At 57.5% G+C, this 21,589-nt stretch overlaps 10 protein-coding genes across 10 annotated transcripts; 4 read left to right on the top strand and 6 right to left on the bottom strand.

The window, feature by feature from the left end:
- Positions 1 to 33: 33 nt before the first annotated feature.
- Positions 34 to 1,247, bottom strand: V1518DRAFT_414637 (uncharacterized protein). The gene has a single exon (XM_066903626.1). It carries the CDS (start codon positions 1,140 to 1,142, stop codon positions 162 to 164), a length of 981 nt encoding a protein of 326 aa, XP_066760178.1. The 5' UTR covers positions 1,143 to 1,247; the 3' UTR covers positions 34 to 161.
- Positions 1,248 to 1,269: 22 nt separating this feature from the next.
- V1518DRAFT_414639 (Adenosylhomocysteinase) lies at positions 1,270 to 3,047 on the bottom strand. The gene is made up of 3 exons (XM_066903627.1): positions 2,819 to 3,047; positions 2,575 to 2,757; positions 1,270 to 2,520 (listed from the first exon to the last, which is right to left on the bottom strand). The coding sequence occupies exons 1-3, from the start codon at positions 2,897 to 2,899 to the stop codon at positions 1,462 to 1,464; spliced, it is 1,323 nt and encodes a 440-aa protein (XP_066760179.1). The 5' UTR covers positions 2,900 to 3,047; the 3' UTR covers positions 1,270 to 1,461.
- Positions 3,048 to 4,435: 1,388 nt separating this feature from the next.
- V1518DRAFT_372759 (Adenosylhomocysteinase) lies at positions 4,436 to 5,888 on the bottom strand (the record flags this gene model as incomplete). The annotated part of the gene is made up of 3 exons (XM_066901403.1): positions 4,436 to 5,518; positions 5,568 to 5,750; positions 5,808 to 5,888. 3 exons carry the CDS (start codon positions 5,886 to 5,888, stop codon positions 4,436 to 4,438), a joined length of 1,347 nt encoding a protein of 448 aa, XP_066760180.1.
- Positions 5,889 to 6,189: 301 nt separating this feature from the next.
- V1518DRAFT_372464 (uncharacterized protein) lies at positions 6,190 to 6,831 on the top strand (the record flags this gene model as incomplete). Its single annotated transcript, XM_066901392.1, has 2 exons — positions 6,190 to 6,666; positions 6,721 to 6,831. 2 exons carry the CDS (start codon positions 6,190 to 6,192, stop codon positions 6,829 to 6,831), a joined length of 588 nt encoding a protein of 195 aa, XP_066760181.1.
- Positions 6,832 to 7,555: 724 nt separating this feature from the next.
- Positions 7,556 to 11,454, top strand: V1518DRAFT_227342 (uncharacterized protein). The gene is made up of 3 exons (XM_066900950.1): positions 7,556 to 8,356; positions 8,407 to 9,277; positions 9,326 to 11,454. The coding sequence occupies exons 1-3, from the start codon at positions 7,742 to 7,744 to the stop codon at positions 11,203 to 11,205; spliced, it is 3,366 nt and encodes a 1,121-aa protein (XP_066760182.1). The 5' UTR covers positions 7,556 to 7,741; the 3' UTR covers positions 11,206 to 11,454.
- On the bottom strand, positions 11,455 to 13,980 carry V1518DRAFT_227343 (uncharacterized protein). The gene has a single exon (XM_066900951.1). The coding sequence runs from the start codon at positions 13,734 to 13,736 to the stop codon at positions 11,703 to 11,705; it is 2,034 nt and encodes a 677-aa protein (XP_066760183.1). The 5' UTR covers positions 13,737 to 13,980; the 3' UTR covers positions 11,455 to 11,702.
- A 419-nt stretch (positions 13,981 to 14,399) lies between these two features.
- On the bottom strand, positions 14,400 to 16,885 carry V1518DRAFT_227537 (uncharacterized protein). Its single transcript, XM_066900952.1, has one exon. It carries the CDS (start codon positions 16,535 to 16,537, stop codon positions 14,405 to 14,407), a length of 2,133 nt encoding a protein of 710 aa, XP_066760184.1. The 5' UTR covers positions 16,538 to 16,885; the 3' UTR covers positions 14,400 to 14,404.
- On the top strand, positions 16,877 to 19,570 carry V1518DRAFT_414653 (uncharacterized protein). Its single transcript, XM_066903628.1, has 9 exons — positions 16,877 to 17,049; positions 17,109 to 17,401; positions 17,462 to 17,596; positions 17,644 to 17,769; positions 17,830 to 17,955; positions 18,002 to 18,457; positions 18,506 to 18,640; positions 18,692 to 18,826; positions 18,889 to 19,570. Exons 2-9 carry the CDS (start codon positions 17,293 to 17,295, stop codon positions 19,437 to 19,439), a joined length of 1,773 nt encoding a protein of 590 aa, XP_066760185.1. The 5' UTR covers positions 16,877 to 17,049; positions 17,109 to 17,292; the 3' UTR covers positions 19,440 to 19,570.
- Positions 19,571 to 20,637, top strand: V1518DRAFT_414658 (dienelactone hydrolase). The gene is made up of 2 exons (XM_066903629.1): positions 19,571 to 20,188; positions 20,250 to 20,637. The coding sequence occupies exons 1-2, from the start codon at positions 19,663 to 19,665 to the stop codon at positions 20,453 to 20,455; spliced, it is 732 nt and encodes a 243-aa protein (XP_066760186.1). The 5' UTR covers positions 19,571 to 19,662; the 3' UTR covers positions 20,456 to 20,637.
- Positions 20,502 to 21,572, bottom strand: V1518DRAFT_414659 (aminotransferase). The gene has a single exon (XM_066903630.1). It carries the CDS (start codon positions 21,531 to 21,533, stop codon positions 20,739 to 20,741), a length of 795 nt encoding a protein of 264 aa, XP_066760187.1. The 5' UTR covers positions 21,534 to 21,572; the 3' UTR covers positions 20,502 to 20,738.
- Positions 21,573 to 21,589: the final 17 nt, after the last annotated feature.

Consider the following 21,589-nt stretch of genomic DNA (forward strand, 5'->3'; position numbering starts at 1 on the left):
CCCTTTGAAATCTAGAAAAAAATCTTTAAAACGGCTTGTTTCATGGTGGCTGTATTGCCCGACTTCCAGGGCTGCAAGTCTAATTCCTGGACTCCAAGTACAAGGACACTGCCATTCGCCTACTGTATATTCGTAGATTTATTTGATTCAAAGGATTCATGCTACCTCGTCACACTCTCATTGAACTGCCAGAGGTATAGCAAAACGCCACCAACAAGGCCCCCCAAATGCCCAGCATGATCAAGGTTCCCCAACGACCTACCTTTCGTAGCCCACGCCCTGACCAGCGCTGCCACACTCCACAGCGCAATTCCAAGTGTGCCATTCTGTATACTCAAACTAAAATACGGAATGCCGAATAAACTGACTTGAAGCTCCGGCATGCACAGTGCGAGGTAGGATAGCATGCCCATGCATACCCCGGACGCGCCAAGTGAGGGCAGGTGTACGCGTTGTAGCAGTAGATTCGCGATGGAACCCGTTGCTATGCAGACCGAGTATAACTCGAGAATTGTAGGCCAGCCATTCGAGGCCTCGATGAGGGAACCGAGGTTATATAGCGCGTACGCGTTGAACATGATGTGGATGCCGTTGCGGTGTGAGAATGTCGAACCAAGGATCGCTAACGCAGGGGCGACGTGAGAGGACACTTTGCGTAGCGTGCACATGGCATCGAGGCGGAGGTAGCCGAAGCGCACGAGGAACGGTGCGGTGAACGGTACCGTCCGTTTCAGCGCGAAGAGACCCACGTTGACGCCCACGAGGGCAGCCGTCACCGGCGCAGGATATAGCTGCATCAGATGCGCTATCGAATCGACAGTCGTCGCGGTCAACACCGCGAATACGGACGAATACAAGAACACTGCTGATAGCGCGACGGATGTGAACATGAACCGGCCCATGAAGCCCAGATACGACCGGTCTCCGCGAAAAACATGGCCAACCTCTTCGAGATAGCGATCATCGGGATTACTTTCGACAAAACGGGACGTGAAAACGTGACGGCTAAATGTAGGCGCGAGCTTTTGTGTGAGAGATGGCTGGAGTCGGTGGTTCAGGATGCCGGGTATGCGAAGGAGCGCATTTCTGTTTGGAATGGTCAGCACTGGCCGTGCACGTGGGAATATGCCTAGGCGGATCATCGCAACAACCACGAGAAATAGTTGGGGAACGGTGACCGGGTGTCTTTATAAGGTGGACACCGGAAATGCTGATGAGTACGTCAAATTGGCGTCGGTTGAAGTGTGCGGCTTCTTGAGAAGGTGGGCTCGCTTAGTACATGCTTCATATATTATATGAACTGCATCCAAACTACGCGACTCTACGCAAGCTGACAATAAGTAACTCCGACTAATCAGATATACGTATACTCTATACCACAAAGTTCAACAATCATACAACAATACTCAATACTGCTCTTATTCCGTATTCAAATGCTTGGTAACGGTAGATTTCAGGTTTTTACGGACCCTCGGCGGCGATGTCAAGGTGCTCCGTCTGTGCCAGAGTGAGGGGGGTAAGCTTGACATTGAGATGATCAAGGTGGAGACGGGCGACGGTCTCGTCGAGGATTTTAGGGAGGACGTGGACGCCGATTTCGAAGGGGCCGGACTTGGCGAACTCGACAAACTCCTGACGGAAAGCCTCGTTCTTGGCGTTGTAGAGCGCGATCTGGGCAAGGACCTGGTTGGTGAAGGAGCAGGACATAACGAAAGAGGAGTGGCCGGTAGCGCAGCCCAAGTTGACGAGACGACCCTCGGCGAGGAGGATGATGTGGCGGCCGTTGGCCATGAGGAAGCGGTCAACCTGGGGCTTGATGTTGACAACGGAGACGGCGTTAGCCTTGAGCCAGGCCACGTCGATCTCAACGTCGAAATGACCGATGTTGCAGACGATGGCGTCATTGGGCATCTTCTCGAAGTGGGTGGCGGTGATGATGTCACGGCAGCCGGTGGTGGTAACAAAGATCTGACCGATTGAGGCAGCGTCGTCCATGGGGATGACCTGGTAGCCGGAGACGGCAGCCTGGAGCGCGTTGATGGGGTCAATCTCGGTGACAAGGACACGAGCACCCATGCTGTGGAGGGCCATGGCACAACCCTTGCCGACATCACCGAATCCTGCGACGACAGCGGTCTTGCCAGCAATCATGACATCAGTAGCACGCTTGATACCGTCGACGAGGGACTCTCGGCAGCCGTAGATGTTGTCGAACTTTGGCTTTGTGACGGAGTGATTGATGTTGATCGCGGGGATCTTGAGTGCGCCGTCCCGCGCCATATGGTACAGATGACTCACTCCGGCAACACTGTCGTCAGATACACCGTAGCAATCCTCGAGGTACTCGGGATATTTGCTGTGGACGAGCGTGGTGAGGTCACCACCGTCGTCGAGGATGAGGTTAAGCTTCTTGCCGTCCTTGAAGGAGACCAGCTGCTGCTCAATGCACCAGATGTACTCCTCCTCGGTCTCGCCCTTCCATGCGTAGACGGGAATGCCAGCGGCAGCGATAGCGGCAACCTGATGAGTCAGCCAGAACATCGACGACACGCTATAGCAGAAGGGGATACTCACAGCATGATCCTCGGTGGCGGATGTGTCGCAGGAGGACCAGGTGACTTCAGCGCCAAGAGTAGTAAGAGTCTCAATGAGGACTGCAGTCTGGATAGTTATGTTCAGGCACCCGACGATACGGGCACCTGCAAGTGGTTGCGCAGGACCGTACTTGACGCGAAGGGCCATGAGGCCGGGCATTTCCTGGCGTACTGCTAGTCATACCAAGGGATAAAAGAGAGAGAACACGCAGGGGCCAACATACACTTTGTGCAAGCTCAATGTCGCGTCGACCATATGCAGCTAGACTGATGTCAGCGACTTTATATAGGGGAGGGGAAGACATTGCTGCAAGCGTGAGCTGTAGGCGTGCAATTGGAGGGGTAGAAATAGAGCCAAGGAGGATGCAGGACGTGCTGGCGAATACGGGCCTCACTTATGTCCATCGGTGTACGGGGTCTAGCAACCTTTTTTCTGGGAGACATGGAGGTATGGAACATCGTGGACGATGCTTGTATTACTCATTGATATACTACTGGGCGCTCCCAGGCGACGCCTAATATACCAAAATCTCCTCAGGTATCACGCAGCTTCTCGCATACGGACCAGCCACAGTGCCCTAGACCTCTTTTTTGAATCACTAGGTATCAATGATAGTACTCCTTTTTGATCATTAGACGCTTTGGATGAGTCATAATAAACGCATTTGCGCGCTCGTTGACCTCTCGCAAACTAGAACATCCAGAGCTCCTCGTATACGCGCCGCACGTTGTGAGGCATGAACAGAGTTGCTGATCATTAAATTTGCGTGTCTGGGAACCGAACGGGATGAACTCCTTAGACGAAAGAATAAACCTTAGCCCTTCAACACAAAACCTGTATATCAAAGCGTTTGAGAATGCAAAGTTCGTTTTCTCTTGTACATGCCTCTTCAAAAACGATGCGCAAGTCGCGAGTTGCGAAATTCGCTAAAACCACGTGATACCCCTAACCCGATGCGTACAACTTGTGGATCCTGCGCGTCACGCCGCCAGTCGCCTGGCTCATACACATTGGCTAGTCGCCTGCACCGTATATGGTCGATTACGCTTCTGACACCTGTTTACTACTTTAGTGGATTTTACAAATGTTCATTTTTGGTCATGCCTTTGCTGGCTACCGCTTGTCCTCGCTGTGTACGCCGCTAGGCGGCAGAAACGTTCTGCAATCGGAAGTTTTCTACCATCCGCTCTTCCTTTCCTTAATTGATCCTTGAATAATTTCACAATATCGCTTTCCAGTTTCTGTTTTCGACGCGGCTCGGTCACTTTTATTGACGGTGATGCCTCTGTCGCGTTCAAGTTTGCATTCTGCCTAATGTACATTGTACGTACGAACGGTCATGCGAAATTTGCACAGCCTCGACAATTGCGCACTCTCATTGGGCTCTCTAAAGCCCACCGTGACCATGGAAAACAAACCATACCGCATTTGCTATCTAATGAGCTGATATGTTTTATTAATCTTGGCCTGTGCGGCATGCCACAAGAACGACCCGCTTGTGACTCCACACTTCCTACTCATGAAACAACAACAAATATTATCATGCGGATAATGACGGCAAGCACAGAAGCTACAGGTAAACGAATAAGAAGAAACATCAGAATGTAGAACTATGGAATCACGTCCAGTAGTTTGACACCTTCGGAAGGTGAGAGCACTTCGTGCTCTCTACAACGGACATTGCAGGCGGAACCCCAATCTGTTCTTTACGATGACTACGATCTCCAATCGAAGCAGATGTTGATTCCAACTTATCAGAAACAACTTTTATTATATAACACAAATTTCAACAATACCAGGAAGATAAGTCTATACTGCTCTCTATCTTACGAGAAGGTGTTTAGTAACGGTAGATCTCAGGCTTGTACGGACCCTCGGCGGCGATGCCAAGGTACTCCGTCTGTGCCGGAGTGAGGGGGGTAAGCTTGACATTGAGATGATCAAGGTGGAGACGGGCGACGGTCTCGTCGAGGATTTTAGGGAGGACGTGGACGCCGATTTCGAAGGGGCCGGACTTGGCGAACTCGACAAACTCCTGACGGAAAGCCTCGTTCTTGGCGTTGTAGAGCGCGATCTGGGCAAGGACCTGGTTGGTGAAGGAGCAGGACATAACGAAAGAGGAGTGGCCGGTAGCGCAGCCCAAGTTGACGAGACGACCCTCGGCGAGGAGGATGATGTGGCGGCCGTTGGCCATGAGGAAGCGGTCAACCTGGGGCTTGATGTTGACAACGGAGACGGCGTTAGCCTTGAGCCAGGCCACGTCGATCTCAACGTCGAAATGACCGATGTTGCAGACGATGGCGTCATTGGGCATCTTCTCGAAGTGGGTGGCGGTGATGATGTCACGGCAGCCGGTGGTGGTAACAAAGATCTGACCGATTGAGGCAGCGTCGTCCATGGGGATGACCTGGTAGCCGGAGACGGCAGCCTGGAGCGCGTTGATGGGGTCAATCTCGGTGACAAGGACACGAGCACCCATGCTGTGGAGGGCCATGGCACAACCCTTGCCGACATCACCGAATCCTGCGACGACAGCGGTCTTGCCAGCAATCATGACATCAGTAGCACGCTTGATACCGTCGACGAGGGACTCTCGGCAGCCGTAAAGGTTGTCGAACTTCGACTTGGTGACGGAGTCGTTGACGTTGATCGCGGGCACCTTGAGAGTCGCGTCGCGGACCATCTTGTAGAGGTGGTGGACACCGGTGGTGGTCTCCTCGGAGACGCCGTAGCAGTCCTCGAGGTACTCGGGGTATTTGCTGTGGACGAGCGCGGTGAGGTCACCACCGTCGTCGAGGATGAGGTTGAGCTTCTTGCCGTCCTTGAAGGAGACCAGCTGTTGCTCAATGCACCAGATGTACTCCTCCTCGGTCTCGCCCTTCCATGCGTAGACGGGAATGCCAGCGGCAGCGATGGCAGAGGCCTGAGTAGTTAGTAAAAACAATAAGACACTGTACACAGCTAAATCTTACGGCGTGGTCCTGGGTAGAGAAGATATTGCAGGAAGACCAGGTAACCTCAGCACCGAGGGCGACGAGGGTCTCAATGAGAACCGCAGTCTGGATGGTCATGTGCAGGCAGCCGGCAATGCGAGCACCAGCAAGGGGCTGAGCAGCGCCGTACTTGGTGCGAAGAGCCATGAGGCCGGGCATTTCCTGAAGCGATGTTAGTCATAAAGGGATGAGAACAGGTGTCCAAAGGGCCGTGCATACGTTCTCCGCGAGCTCAATTTCACGTCGACCGAAGGCGGCGAGACCGATGTCGGCAACCTTGTAGAGGGAGGGAGAAGACATTGCTAGATGAGTGGTTGTGGGGGTGGGGAGTTTGAGGTAGTAGTGAGGAGAAAGAGAGGGAGGACGTGATGCGCGTGTGTGGGGCGTCAAGGCTGAGAAAAATTTATTCAGGCACGTGCAGCCGCTACCCTAGCCCGACCGGGTGGAGGACCGCGACGCGACGCTTGAACGCACCAAAGATCACTATTGAGGTCGTGACGGTCAAAACGTGCGAACACTGGGAGTCAGGGTGCGAGTGGTATAAAGGCGAGCGCTGACGATCCGGCGATCTGACTTGATGACTAACAGCGACACAGCCAACATGAGCGCGCCGCGATCGGGATCAAGAACAGATAACACCCTAGAGCGACTGTCGCGGCAGGTCGAGACGTTAAAGCGGCGGCAGACGCAGGGTCGTCTGCAGGCACAGGATCAGGCGATACTAGCGGAGCTGGAAAAGAAGCTGGATGCGGCAAAGGCGCGGCAGCGACTCACGGCGGCGCCGCGAGGCGGCGACTCGCGGCCATCGAGTGGTGGCGGTGTGCGGGTGCGGAAAAGCAGCATATACTGGGACCCGGTGTTCAATCCGACAGGTGCAGCACCACCTGGGCGCGCCCCCATGGACTGGAATGAGAATCACATCGAGATGCCGGCGAATGGCGACATTGAATACCGACCTGATCTTGGCGAGATGAGTGCACGGGACATTCCGCTGCCTCGAGGGCCGGCACTGAGATTTGCGACGCGAGCGGGCGACAGCGAGGGCGGGGCGGCGGCAGCAGCAGGTACGGGCGGCACAGTTGGCGTGGCAACTGGGACGAAGCCGAATACGGGCGGGAACGCGGGCAGCCAGACGACGTACGTGGCCGCGCCGGTGGTGCGGGATCTACAGAAGGAAAGCGCGGCGTTTGTGCCGGCGTCAGTGCTGCGGGGACAGCAGCAGAAGCGCGCGCGGGAGGGGTAAGGCAGAGGTCCGCGCGGCGAGGCTTGCCGGGGCCCACGAAGGGCGCTGGCGGCGTGCGGCGCCATGGCGGTGAGGTTTGCATCCCGCGACAAGGATACACGCGGTACGGGGTAGCAGCGGCAGCACGGCGACGTAGGCCGTTTACACGGCGGATGTGGCGGCCACCGGACGGGCGTGCGCACCGCTTTATATCACAGGAGATTGCGATCTTTAAGTGGACTCGGGATCTTGTTCGCGGCCGGGGAGATAGGCGGGGCCGTGCGCGGTGCAAACCCTGACCGCAGAGTAGGACGCAAGCGAGTAGCGGGAAACGCAGCATGACCGTGAGACTCGGCGAGGGCAAGGACGAGGACGAACACGGCGAGGGTCGCGGGAAGGAGGAGCGCGCGAGCGTGCGAGGTGGCTGTCGCGAGCCGGCAGCGAATGCGACGCGCCAACTGGGTGCGCCGAGGACAAGGTTCGAATGTAAGACATCACCCCATCTCGGCGCTGTTGCGGGGCTGAGTGCGCGGGAGACTGACCTAACTATACAGTCATGCGGCGACGGACTTATATCCCCAAGAAAGTGCGCGCCGCACCGCTGCAGGGGCCGCGTGAAAACTCAAAGTGAGCTGATGTTCCCCCGCGTAGCAGGCCGAGTGCGCAGGCGTCGGAGCGAACGGGCGGCGACGACGGCGATGGCGGCGGAGGAGGGTGGTAGCAGAAGACGGTAACAGCGGCGGGCAGCCAATGGCGGGCGGCGGAGAGAAGGAAGCGGCAGCAAGGGGCGCGTGGCAGTGCGGGCGGCGGGGCAGACGCGGGGGGCGGAGGGGCAGCGTAAACAGGTGATTTTACTCCTCCTCGGGGCTCTGCAACCGCCTCGCGCCCTGCGTGCGCCAGCCAGACGCGTCCAGCGCGGCCGCTCTTCTCCATGCACTGCTTCTTTCCCTCCGTCTCATCCCCTCCACCACCACCGGGACGCTGCGCCATGGAGGCCGACCAGGCCGTCTCCAGTGGCCCGCCCCAGCTCCCTCGCCCGGCCCTTCACCAGTACTTTGCCGCCTCCGCTCCCCAGCAGTCCCCGCAGCCTCCGCAGCCTCCGCAGCCAGCCCTCGGCACTCTCCTCCCCCCCCCGCCCGCATTGCTTCCCCAGGACCCCTACCGCGACGGCCTCGAGGCCAGCTATGGCATACCTCAGCGCGTTCAGCAGCAGCAGATACCCCCGCTGCTCTCTGCAGACTTCACCTTCCGCACCTCTGCGCCGCTGACCTCGTCGGCGTCTTCTCAGCAGCAGCAGCAGCAGCAGCAGCAGCAGCAGCAGCAAAACCCTCAGCAAGCTGCTCAACCCGCGATCCTCCCTAAGCGTAAGGCTGGGCGGCCCCGCGACTCCATCGCAGACTCAATAGCACACGAGGTCAAGCGCCAGAACGCCCCCCCCATCTTCCGCTGCAACTACTGTGAGGCCACTTGGGCGCATTACAACCCATATCGGGTGAAGAAGCATGGTCTCGACTGCAAGGGCATGCCAAGCGAGATGCGTTCGCGGGTACGTTGTACCTGCATTCTGTCATACCACTGATACTGATCTATCTGTAGCTTGCGCAAGAAGTCACGCTCAAGAACTCTGAGCACGACAGCCACGGCAACAAGCGCGGTCGCTTCGACTTCAAGCACCGCTCCTCAACCCAGGAGCAAAAGTATCTCGAGAGCCTGCTCATCGACGCCATCGCCGCCTGCGCCATTCCGCTCTCTGCTGTCGCGAACCCCAGTTTCCGCAAAATCTTTCAAAATTGTTCCCCAAATTTCGTCATTCCGTCGCAAAAGTCCCTCGTCAGCGGGCTTATCCCGGCCGAGATTGAGACAGCACGCAAGAAAGTTCTGCTGGCGCTGCAGAACAGCACCGACCGGCTGACCATTTCATTTGACGTGTTGTGCACCATGTTTGACCAGATATTTCTTTTTGTCTATGCCACCACACACTCCGGCATAACCTACTGTCTCTCCGCACATGAATTTCCCAGCAGTGCGCCGTCTGCGGATGTACTCGCGTCCATTATCATCACAGACATCGATCAGGTGGGCTCGTCCAAGGTCATTGCCCTCGTGTGTCCAAACACCGCACTCTACAGCTCCGTGCGCACCCTTGTCGTCGCCCGTTTCCCCCAGATCCTCGCTCTTGATCCGCTCGACCACTACTTCCATCAGCTGGCCGCGGATCTGTGTCGACACGCCGTCATCGATAACGTCGTCCGCACTATTCGCACCGTCTATTCCTTCTTTCACAGATTCGGCATGGCCGAAGCCAAACTGCGGCATCGCATGGCAGAGTGCTACATCTCGCAAGAGCTCTCACCGATCGTCGCAAACGACCCGATAAGTCTCTACGCCGCTGCGCACTCCATGCGCACGTGCTTGCCTGCACTTGTGCTGGTCGCGTCCATGGACCTCCCGCAGCTCGACCGAGCACGTAAGTCTTTTGTCTATTTTCGACTGATGGCAGCACTAACTTTCCCAGGAAACAAACAACAAGTGTGCGAAATTCTCTCCGTCGACTCGTGGGTGTACCGCGAGTTCGTCGCAGGTCTTGACACAGTTATCGCGATCTTCCGGCCGCTTAGCCAATCCGCATCGCGTATCAACGCACCGGTGGCTACCCTTGCCGATGTCGTCATCTGCTGGGCCGCGATTTCAGTCTACTACCAAGACTTGTTCGCGTCGATACCACAATCCCTCGCCACGAGCAGTAGCGGGCCCGGAGGCGGCGCAGGCAACGGCAGCGGGAGCTTTTATATTTCCTCAGACCTGCGCAGTATGGTTATCGCGCGTCTGAATCTGCGCTTTTCGCAGCAGCTCGGTACCACCTCGCGCTCTGCATCGCCACTTACCCTTGCGATGTATCTACATCCGGTCATGGCACTCCACAACGTCCTCATTAAGTCCCCCGACCAGCGCTCGCGCGTTGTGCATGAGCTATACGCGCAGCTTCTTACATTCTCTGACACAAACCGGTATCTTCCCGGCACTGGTCAGCAACAGCAACAGCAGCAGCAAACAGCGGTTCTCTACGACGACCTCGCAAAATTCCGGCACCGCAACGGCATATATGCACGCCAGGCCGACGGGAATCCGTACGACTACTGGGCGGAGGTATGGAGCAACTCCGTGACCGAGCCGCCGGGTGCGACACACGAGCAGCAGCTGAGCGGCATGTGCGCGGGTACTATTCTACCGCGGATAGCGAAGCGGCTATTTGAGATCAATGGGAGCAACGTGAGTTGCGCGCGGCACAGAGAGACGGTCGGGCTCATTGATATATATCTGCGGAGCATGCCGAGCGATTTGATATTGGGGATGGTGCAGTGCCGCATGTATCACGCGGCTGAGCGCAAGATCGATGCGGTCGCGCGGTCCGCCTCGGCGGGCATGATGCATACGCAGCTTAGCATGCGGGGTCGGGACAGTGTGGGCTCCGACGAAGACGCGGCTCTCATTAACGGCGAGCATCGGTCCTCATTCGATCTTTCTGGCGAATATGACGATCTCGACTTGCCGTACGACTCTGATGTGGTTCGTTTAGTGCAGCAATACGACGAGGATGCACAACAACAGCAACAGCTACTGCCGCCAGCTAGTGCGCCTAGCCAATTCGCGTCCAACAACGAGGGTCCATCGTCGCGCATATTCGCTGCGGCAGCGCGCGGCGCACAGATCCCCGCGATAATGGGCACCTCGGGTTTCGAGCCCGCTGGGATGACAACCACCTCCGACGATACTGCCTTGTCCACCGCGCCGCCGCCCAATGCAAGCAACAGCAGCGGCGGCGGCAGCAACAGCGGCAGCGGCAACAATGTACTTGGCGTGACTACACAAGTCCTGAATGACCAGACATTCGAGATTGAGAACTACCTCATGCTCGCGAATTTCCGACGCACGGGGTACTGCTTCGGCGGCAGTGGCAGCGGTAGCTCCTCGACCGGCGCGCGGAGCGAACCCCCGTCGCGGATGATGTCAGTCTCCTCGATCCCCGACTCTGTCTTTTCTGCACCGCCACCTCCGCCAGTCCCGTCGGGCGGCCAAATGCAGCAAGCATCGTCTTACCGCTCGTCTTCGCTCGCGGGGTTCCAAGCGCCGTACAGTCAGCAGCAGCCGGAGGGACAAGGACAGCCGCAGCAGCCGCAGTACCCGCGGCTCAGCATATACGGTGCGCCAGCTTTGTACGCTAGCAACGGCGCGTCAGGTTCGGCTAGTGTACAGAACTATCCTGCATACTCGATGCAGCCACAGCAACAACAGCAATTACAACAACAGCAAGCACAACAACAGCAACAGCAACAGCAATCGCGCTCTAGAACACAATCTCAAGCGCAATACGACCTCAATTCGTTGTTCATGTGAGGAGTACAAAAAAGGAGACGTGTATTTTTATAGAGGTGAAATTTATGGGCATCATGGTGGATGTGGGGATGTGAAGTGAAACTCGGCACGAGAAATGGTAATTTGGGCGCGAAGGATATCTAAGAGGATGATTGAGGAAGAGGTGAGGGAAATGCGGTCCTGATCGTGCGCACTAATCGTTAATGTCTACTGTATATATTTTGCATAAGTTATCTATATCACTTTATAAAGTGTGCGACGCAGCAGTACGCAGCGATAAACAGTAGAGCCCAAATCTGGCGGGGTATCATGGCTCGAGCATCCACTGCACAGCGCGTTGGACATAACATTCCAAGAGCACCGTGATATCGCGAAGAACGAATTGGCACACGGTGTGTCCGAAAAAGTCGCCCGCGTGCGTCATGAATTGCGCAATGCTGGCGCGCGCGTAGCTCGAAGTTGAGGAGTCGATATGGCCTAGGAGGAGTGTCGGTACGGCTTCTACATTTATTAGCACTTTAAGAGGGGGCGGGAGGAGGAGAGAAGAGGGTAAAAGTGAACGTACCGAGTTTGAGAGCGTGCTCAAGCAACGCAACAAGAACTTGCACGTATTTTTCAAATGGTCCATCAAGTACGTCGTCGCGAATCTTTTCTCTCGCAGCGCTCATCGCTATCGCGAGAGCCTCTGCGACCACGGCGTCGGGTTTATACCCCGACGGCACAATCGACTGCTGCTGCTGCTGCATCGTCGTTGTGGTCGTAGTCGTGGTCGACACCGGCGCAAGGGTCGTCGCCTGCGACAACGGACGCGCGCTGTACCGTCGATGATCGTCCGGGGAGTACGGATGTTGTTGCAAAATCGGCGACGTCGAAATTATCGAATGCCGCGAGGACGACGATCCATTCGCCGTTGACGACGCCGCCGGGGGCGGTGCTGCTTTCTTTGAGGAAAAGCTCGACACTGTCTTGGACTTGAGTCTGCGCCAGTTCAATCCCATACTGCTGCCCGAGTGCTTGCGTTCCGCAGACGATGAGCCTGATGAGGATGACGGACTCTGGTTCGCTTCCGCGATGCTCGCAAACCCGCCACCGACATCGCCTAGTACCAGCGGCGGGCCTTCGGCGTGTGTATCCGCTATTGTCCCCGAAAACGAGGTAAATAGGCTCGCGCGGGACTGTTTCCGGGATTGTGCCGAGAAAGGGATCATATCTGGCGGACTCTGGGGGGGCGGGGCACGTTCGCTTTCGCTGCTCATCTTTGTGATCGTGGTGGTCAGGGACAGTAGCGGACTCAGGCCGCCAAATGTCGCGTCGGATTTCGTCACGGGAGTGGCGGCGCTCGTGTACGGCCGTAGTCGCGCTTCGAGGTAATCCATCGCGGACTCGAGCCGTGTGAGCGCGCGCAGCGTGAGATCGCCCTCAAACGTGAGCAGCTCCGCGAGCAACATCTCACACGCGTCGATTTTATCCTCCATCGCGAGTATCTTCACATCGTTCATGAAGAACAGCTCCGTTGGGATGCGCAGCCGCTCCGTGAGCATGCCGTATTCAGTCGCCGTCAGTGCGGCGAGTAAATTCTGCATCAGCCATAACTGCGCGCTCATGACTTCATCGTCCACGTCCGGACAAGGAATGAAGTTGGTGACTGTCGCACGGGGTGTCGAGTACGGGAATTTCTTGGGGGGATCGGAAGAGCCAAAGCCAGCAGAGGATGGGGTGGTGACTTTGCTGTGCACGGAGCGCGCGGTGTGGGGAGTCGGCGCGCTTTCAACCCAGCTCATGCGATAGCTTTGACGATCTAATCGCAGCAGCTGTCGTGGTTTACGCGGGGACGAGCGCGATGTCGGCAACAACAGCGACGTTGTGCTCTGCTCCGAGATCGACGGCGCGTGGCGCGATGCCGCAAGAATGGTCGATGCTGATGTTGCCGCCGACGAGCGTGCAGGTGGCGGCGCGTAGTACAACGTGTGCTTGTCGTTCGCCCGCTGCTCAGGTAAAGACGGGAGAGCCTTATCTCGCCAACTCAAGCCGGGCGAAGGTAACCCCATCGCTTTCGAAAGGGCCATGCTTGTCTGTGACCTCTGTGGCGGCACAAGCTCACCTGCGGCGACAGCGTCGCGATCCAGCGCGAGCCGGAGCCCGGAGTAATCGATATCTTCCGCGTCATACTCGCCGTCAGCAGGAGATGTGTATGACAGCACCGGTGTGGGGTCGTCGTACTCGCTCACGGACGGCCGTGCACTAAGCGCAACGGCTGGATATGAGAAACATGCTTGCGCAAGCTCGACTTCCAGGTTGAACTCGCGGAGGACTTCGGCGTACGTGAGCTCGTGCGGCGGTTTGTCCTTTCCGAGGAGAAGCTCGTTGGTGCTGCCGCTGAGGAAATGGAACACCGCGCCGGACAGGTCAAGCGACCGCCGCGCGGAGAAGTCCGGCGGGAGAATGCACCGGTCGAGCGCGCGGTCACGATCGTCGGCGCGAGTGTCGACGGGACGCATACTGCTGTGTCGGTGTTTATGCAGCGGCGGCGGCGAAGCATGCTGCACCCACATGGAGGACGTGGAGGTCGCCGGGGAGGCGTCAACAGCCGCGTCAATAGTGGAATGGCGGAACGACGTGGTGGGCGAGTCCCGGGGGCTGGTGTGGTGGAGAAGAGAGGGCGTGGTGGTGGTAGAGGTGGTGGTTGCGCTCCCGGCCCATACGTCCTTGAAGACAGGAGCCTGAGCAAGCGGCGGCGTGTACACGGGGAGATTGTGGTCAAGTTCGGATGCGCGGCGAAGATACGCGTCGTGCTGTAAGGCATTGTGAGTATAGACCGCGGAGGGAGGAAAATAGGAGGGACGCACGATGGTGAGCAGGCGTGCGTGCTCGTCGGGGCGGCGCTCGTCGTCGAGAGCGTGCTGGAGCAGGGCGCAGGCGGCGAGGTAGGCAGCACGGGCACGGGCGGGTGCGGCGCCGTCGGCGTCGAGGAGCACAGCGGCGGAGGCGGTGCGGAGGGCGGCGGACATGGGCTTTTGGGGGGATGGTGACTGCGGAGACGGAGTGCGCGCGTGGCCCCCTTTTCCTGCGCAGCGGTCATCGCGGCACGTGCTCGCCGCCCCCTGGATCTTGTGCGCCGCTTGTCTGCAAACCTTGCGGCCGCTTCAAGCATCGCCCGCAAACCTTGTCCGCGCTTCCAGAAAACCACTCAATCCAGCATCTCGTACATAACAAATCTACCTCAGCGCCCGCCGCCGCTCTCCCCCGTCGCCGTGCGTTGCCGCTTGCGCTCCCGCACACCTCCCTCGCCGTCGCTCTCGTTCTCCGACTCCATGTCCTCCTCCGCGAGCGCTGTCACCTCCTCCAGCTGGTCCACCATCAGCTCGAACAGGTTGTCACTCTCCGTCTTGCGCACATTGCCCAGCTTCCGCCGCACCGTCTTGCTCCCACTCACCGGATCCCACATCGAGTGGTGCTTGTCGGTGAGCACAAGTGAGTTCTTATAGTACCAGTCCGTGATGAACTCGTCCATGACAGGCACGATCGCGTGGAGGGGTTTTGACCCCATGAACTGCACGCACAGCTTCATCCGCGCCCGCACCTCCCGGTGGCCGAGAAGATACACCAGCCCCGCACATGCGTCACCGACGCCAATTGCGATAATGTTTCGTGCATCCGAAAGCTCCAAGTAGTTATCCCAGACGTACAAACACAAATCCTGTATCGCCGCCTGCACGCTGTACCCATTCTCGTCCTGGTCCGTAAACATCTCTGGCGCGTTGATGTCCACCACTCCGTAGCCCTTCTCCACCGCCCAGTCAATGTACTTCTGCACCGGGTCCAGTGTAAACGATTCGTGCAGGTTGATCTCGCCTGTTACCGGGTCCGGCTCCGTCCACATCCCAGGTGGGTCGTGCACAATCACAATCACCGTTCGCCGCGACTGGAAGTTGGGCGTACACAGTACCTGCTCGTCGAACGACCGCGAGATGCGATCCCGGAAAATCGGCAGTCCCGTCATCTGATGCTTCGTGTGCAGCTCCATCGCCTGGTACCGCCGCACCACGTCATGCAGACGCTCCGCTGCAGGCGCGCCGGGCATCTCGTGAATCTGGTGCCCGATCTTCATGCACTTCCAGTACTTGGCCTGGAATCGCGTCACCTTCTCTACCGTCTGCACCGCCTCTGGCCGCGCGTATACATTGGTTAGCGGTAGTGGAGCGTCTCCGATCAGCACCTTTGTCACCCCCAGCGCGGACGTCGCAATCGAGTCTAGGTTGTATCCGCCCTCGAGCACTACCGCGAGCTTACCCGAAGCAAGCGACATCAGCATGTGTGTCATGTGTCCGTACGCGGCTGGCGTGACAAAGCATTCGCCGAGTTCATCGCCCGGCGCGGCATCAAACCCGGACGACAGAATCACCAAGTCCGGATTGAACTCGTTTGCGATCGGCATTACGACTCGTTGGAACGCATAGATGTAGTCGCCGTCCTGCATGCCGCCACAAGGCCACGGGATGTTCACCGTACGGCCCTCGCCTGCGCCCTCGCCGACTTTGTCGTAGTTTGCAAATGGCGTTCCCGGGTAGAACCGGCCATTGTCATATCTGTGCAGCGAAATATACAACACATTGGGGTCTTTATAGAACGCCCGCTGCGTGCCATTTCCGTGGTGTATGTCCCAGTCCAAGATGAGAATGCGCTTGATCTTCTCGGGGTATGTCTGCAGAATCACGCGCGATGCGACCGCAACGTTGTTGAACATGCAAAACCCTGCCGGATTCGTGGGCTCAGCGTGGTGTCCCGGCGGCCGCACGACCGCGATCGCGTTCTTCACCGTCCCTTCTACAACAGCCTTGCAGGTATCAATCACGCCGCCGCAGCTCAGCTTCGCGCACAAGAACGAGTCATTGTTGAAGTACACCGAGTCGCCGTTCGAGGTCTCCTCCTTGAGTAAGGTGATGTCCATCGTGGCTGTTCTCTCAATGAAGTCCCAGTGCCGCTGCTCGTGTACAAGTGTGACCTCTGCCTCCGTAGCCTCACGCGCGGGTATGTGCTGCATCACGAAGCTGCCAATCTTCTCTGCGCCGTTCGCGCCGCCCACGTTCACGAGCCCGGCCTCCGCCAGCGCCTTGTAGATGCGATACACGCGCCGCGGGTCCTCGGGATGCGGATCCATGTACTCATACGCGTTGCTTACGACCTTGGCGTGGAACCGCATGCGGTAGTCGTAGCACAACCCTGTCTTTTTCGTCGCATACAGCACAGGCGCGCCTGTGCCGTCGGTCTGCGTCGTGGTGACCGTTGACGTTCCCGGCGTCGCGGTGGCCACGGTGGTCGACGACGACGTTGAGACGATATCGTTCGCGGTCATTTTGTGATGTTTACCGGGGGTATAGTGTGCACGTCGCGCGCACAGTCACAGCAGTCGTCACCGGCGCGGTGTTGCGGCCGGTGGACTGCGGGAACTGACGGCGGAAGCGGGATCTGTATGTCCGCCGCAGACCGTATGCGCATAAACTAGCAAATTCGGCTTGCCGAAGGCGGAGAAGGAGTAGGAGTAAGCGAATCGCGCGGGATGATGGTTGTGATGTCGCTGCAATGAATGTGATCTTGTGTACTGAGAGTGCATCGAGTCTTTTAGAGTTCGATGCGATCACCAGTCCGGGGTTTGTACCGCCCACAAGCCCACCTTGCCTCTCTCTTGTGGAAGGGCTAATATAAGAGCTGGTCTGAGAGTTGTGGAAGCGCAGTGGATGGTGCGCAGCGCGCATGCGGGAATTCTACTTCGAAAGGCGCGAGAACTCGAAGTTGCGTGGGCTTACGCACAGTCTGCAAACGATTCGTGTGACCGCGCCGGACCGAAGCAGCACCAACGACTAACAGGTAGTAGAGCATCTGTCAAGTTGTACTTGCTCTCTTAACTTTCCTAACTCTCATCGTAGTTACTGTAGTCTCTTTGCTTCTCGTCGCGGCGTGATGGCGGCATCAAAGTCGCAATGCGCCATCTACTCCGTGAACTATTAGGCGCCGCGTACTCAAGGCCGCATGGTCTTGCGAACTACCTCCCGTCAACGACACATCGCACTCATGTTCCACACCTCGCCATAACTAGACCACAGAGCAGTCATGCAATCAACCATACCTGATACGCTTGGCGACCTTTCCAATGTCAGAGGAGCTTCATCCGCGGAGCTGGAGACGAGACTGGACGCGCTTGCAGTCCTTGCGCGAACGCGTAGGTCCTCTCTGCTGTTGCTGATCTGTACCGACCATTGACTCTCATGATTTGGTATAGCATCTGGACGTGCGCTGTTTGCAGAGAAGCAGGCGCTAGTGCAGGAAATCGTCGATCTCTTGGACAACGACGAGGTCAGCAGCGGCGTGAAAGCGGAATGCTTGCGCGTGCTTGTGAATATGTGTGCCGACGACAGTACGCACCCGCCGACGAAGTCGATATAACACTGCTAATCTGCGCAGATACAAATCGCATGCTACTCTTCCGCATACTAGGCAGTATACACAAGGACGTCCTAGAACGACGCATACGTGACGAAGATACTTGCCGGAACGGGGTCATACTGGCTTACAATTTAACTGACAACGGTGTGTTGGAACTGCTTTCTAGAGAGCGAGATAAAAAGAACTGATACTGTGAGGGTGTAGCTGAGTGGTGCAATGCGCTCGTGAAGAGTGGCTTTGGCGGAGTGCTAGTGAACCATCTCGCGACCAGACATGACAGCGATACCTTGGGTTATATGATGGAGACGTTGGCTGCCATGTTGACAAGCGGTATGCCCACCACTTCCTTCGTCGCCGTACATGCTAACCTACTTAGACACCGCCACCGGAGACGACTTTCCAGACAACACGCTAAGAGTGATAATTACAAGCCTCGACACAGATCCAAGCCTGTGTTTGGCGCTGGCTGATGCGCTGCTCGCAGTGCTTTGTTTTCCTAAATTCCAGCATATCGCTTTAGAAAACGACGCACGCGAGCTATATCGCTTGTGCAGACTATACGAGAGCGGAGTCACGTACTTGGAGACGCCCGGCTACGACAAGGATAAGGAAGAAGACGAGGAAAAGAATATTCGCACGTTGGATCTGCTCCTATACCGAATCGACAGCTTCACAAGTATGGTGCCGGAGTTTAACGACATAGTCCTACAGTATATTGCGACGTCAGAGGTGATCGCGTTATGGATATCCTGGATCGCGCAACTCGGCACACGCGGCAGCAGGCGTCTTGCGACAGCGGGCGTGGTGCTTGTCGGCAACGTGTGCCTCACCGGTACGTCCAGCCCGCTCATTACTATGCAGACTATACTGACAACAACAGCATCAGCGTGTAAATACATGGTGAAAGAAAGAAAGGTGCAGGCATACTTAACAGCGACACGCATATCTCCGCTCCGTGCGGACACGGAGTTTTATACCTCCGCTTTAGGCCTTTTGCGACATTTAGCTGTCGAATGTAAGTTCTATTCCCGCACCCACATGCCTGACGCCAAGCTCACATCTGTAGCCCTGAACAAACGCGTGGTAGCGCTCGACGGCGCGATGCAGGTCGTCGAGTCCGTGCTGACGGGCAGTGGGGCTGACGACATGCGTGTGGTGGTCGCTGCGCTGCAGCTTTTGCGTGTACTGGTCACCCAGTGTTGTGAGTTTTTGCGTGTTTACGCTGAATTATATGAAATAGCTGACAATGTGGGCTACTTTTAGATGAGAACGCCGTAGCGGTGATGACAGGGTCCAGCGCCGGTGGAGATGAGATGAGCATTAGCGCATGCTGCATGCGGTACGCGGATGCGACCACACCACTGGCGATACGGATAGAAGCCACGCGTGTGCTGTCAGCGTTATTATGTACACTCTGCACACCCGGTGCCGGATCCGACTCGCTCGCATTTTTTTCTGATCCGGACCATCGTAAACGTTGGTGTGGCGGGCTTGCGAGCGTTGCCGCACGGGTCGCGGCTGCGCTGATGAGCAGTGGGGGAGAATTTCCGGCCGACGGCGACGCTACCCCAGCGCACGCGATGCGGATAGCGGGCTTGCGGGCGCTGGTGCTGGCGTGCGGGATGGACTCGGAAGGTGCAGTGGTGCAGCACATGCTGGTGCAGATGGGGTTGTGTGCGTGGTTAGAGGGCATTGAGGGTGAGGAGGTGGAGGATGGTGGGGATGGAGACCATGGTGGGCGGATGAGGGCTGAGATGCACAACGCGCGGGCGCTGTTTACGCGACTGCGGGATGGCGCGGGGACTACGGCATAGCTCGTGACTACTAGCAAGAAGAAGCCCAAGGCGGCCAAGCTGACGGTGAAGAGTATGTGAAGTGCCAGCCCGCATCTCTAGGCGTTATCGCCGGCACTGATATAAGAGTGCACTGGCCCGCCCACCCGACTTCCACCTCCTTCCTCATCACCCACTACCGTCACAAGGCCAATTGCACCACACTAGCCTCTACTCCACCTCAGAACACCCCAATCGACCCAAAATGACTTCTCTTGCTCCCGGCGCATGTTGCATGGAGGGTTACGAGCACGCCGGCACGGCCACTGGCACCACCGTGAGCTACAAGGGCATTGACATTTACGTCGCCGAGCCCACCACCCCGACCGACAAGTGTATCATCTACATCACCGACATTTTCGGCTTCCCCTTTGGTAACCACAAGATCCTCTCCGACAACTTTGCAAAGTTCGGCTTCCTCACCGTTATCCCCAACCTGTTTTACGACGATGCCGTGCCATACCCCCGCCCCGACGGGTTCGACCTACCCGCGTGGGTCAAGAAGCATGGCATCGATGCCACCGAGCCGCTGATCAACAAGGCCTTTGACTACGTCAAGGAGAAGTATCCCGCCGTCACAAAGTTCTTCGCGGTCGGATACTGCTTCGGCGGCAAGTACGTCGTGCGTTATCTTGACGGCCGCCTCAACGCCGGCTTCATCGCGCACCCCAGTTTTGTCATGGCGGATGAACTCAAGGCTATGAAGGGCCCTCTGTCAATCGCTGCTGCGGGTGAGTAGTGCTCCTCACTATCTTCCTCCCAAACTTCCACTGACCCCCCTCTCCCCCCCAGAGACCGACTCCATCTTCCCAGAGGAGAAGCGCCATGAGTCCGAGGTCATCCTTAAGGAGATGAAGGCGACCTACCAGATCAACCTGTACTCTTCGGTCGATCACGGCTTCGCAGTGCGCGGTGACCTCGGCGACGAGGTTGGCGCCTGGACCCACGAGGCCGCGTTCTACCAGGCCGTCAACTGGTTCAACCGGTTCGCCAAGTAGATTTGGAGAAAGTGTCTTGGACGAAATATTTTGGATGTGCCACGCTTGGTTATATATGCAATGTATTGAATGTAGATAGAGGGATAAGGATGAGTCATGGGGCGCTGCTGCGATGAGCAATAGAACGAGTTGCGCGACGACACGCCGATGCGGGACGCAAGACGCGCAAAACAGGATACGTGGCATCTGCTAGCTCAGAAGAAGCCGTGACCGTTTAATTGATCGCGTATGCACTCACAACGAGAATCTATGCTATGATCAAACAGTCGACTAATAGCAGGGCCTATGGCACGTACGGTCCCAGTACGATACGGCCGCAGGTCACGCCCTGTACGCCATTGAGTAGCAACACCTTTTCGCCCGCAACCACGTCGTCGACAGTGATAGCTTCGTGTGGGAGCAACTCCCTGAGCACGCCGCGCGCGAGCATTTCCGAGCGCACCGCGCCCATCAAGCCGCCCATCGCAGCGCTGCTCGGTGTAACCCATTCCCCACCCCGCAGAAACGCAACATTCGCGATCGATCCCTCTGTGATCTCGCGCCGCGGGTTGTGCAGCAGCACCTCGATTCTTGCTGGGGCATCTGCGGGGAGTACGCGCTCGCGCGCGGCGGCGTAGACGTCGCGTACCGATGTCTTGTGTAGCGTCACGTCGGACTGTTCTGTGGGCTGAGTGTCGAGGTATACCGCCCACGGCGTCTCAAGTGCAGAGTTGCCCGCCGCATCCGCTGCTGCGTCGTCTAGCAGTCCCGAGAACATGTCCACACGCTCTGGTACAGGACCGCACTCAGATACATGCATTTCACCGGTCTCGGAGAGTAAGACCTTTAACCTCAGCGCGGTTGTCGCAGTGTCCACGCCTGCGCCGGCGACGGCAGCATTGAGTACCTCCGCCAGCGCGGAGGCTGTGACGATGGGTGGGTCGTCCTTTGCGGTTGGAGCCGCGGCGGGCCAGAAATGTGCGTGTGCGGTGTTCAGCCGGGAGACGTGACGTTGGAAGAGGAAGTACTGTGCGGTGGAGTCGTCGCTCGACGCGAGCGCAGGGTCGTATCGCACGACGGAGGCGACGTGTAATGCCATTGTATTCGCGGTGGGGCCGGGAACGGTGACGCCTGTTGGTGGGGGGGGGGCGTGCG

This window comes from Limtongia smithiae (genome assembly GCF_038497785.1).
Source record: "Limtongia smithiae strain NRRL Y-17922 unplaced genomic scaffold V1518scaffold_4, whole genome shotgun sequence".
Taxonomy (NCBI): domain Eukaryota; kingdom Fungi; phylum Ascomycota; class Lipomycetes; order Lipomycetales; family Lipomycetaceae; genus Limtongia; species Limtongia smithiae.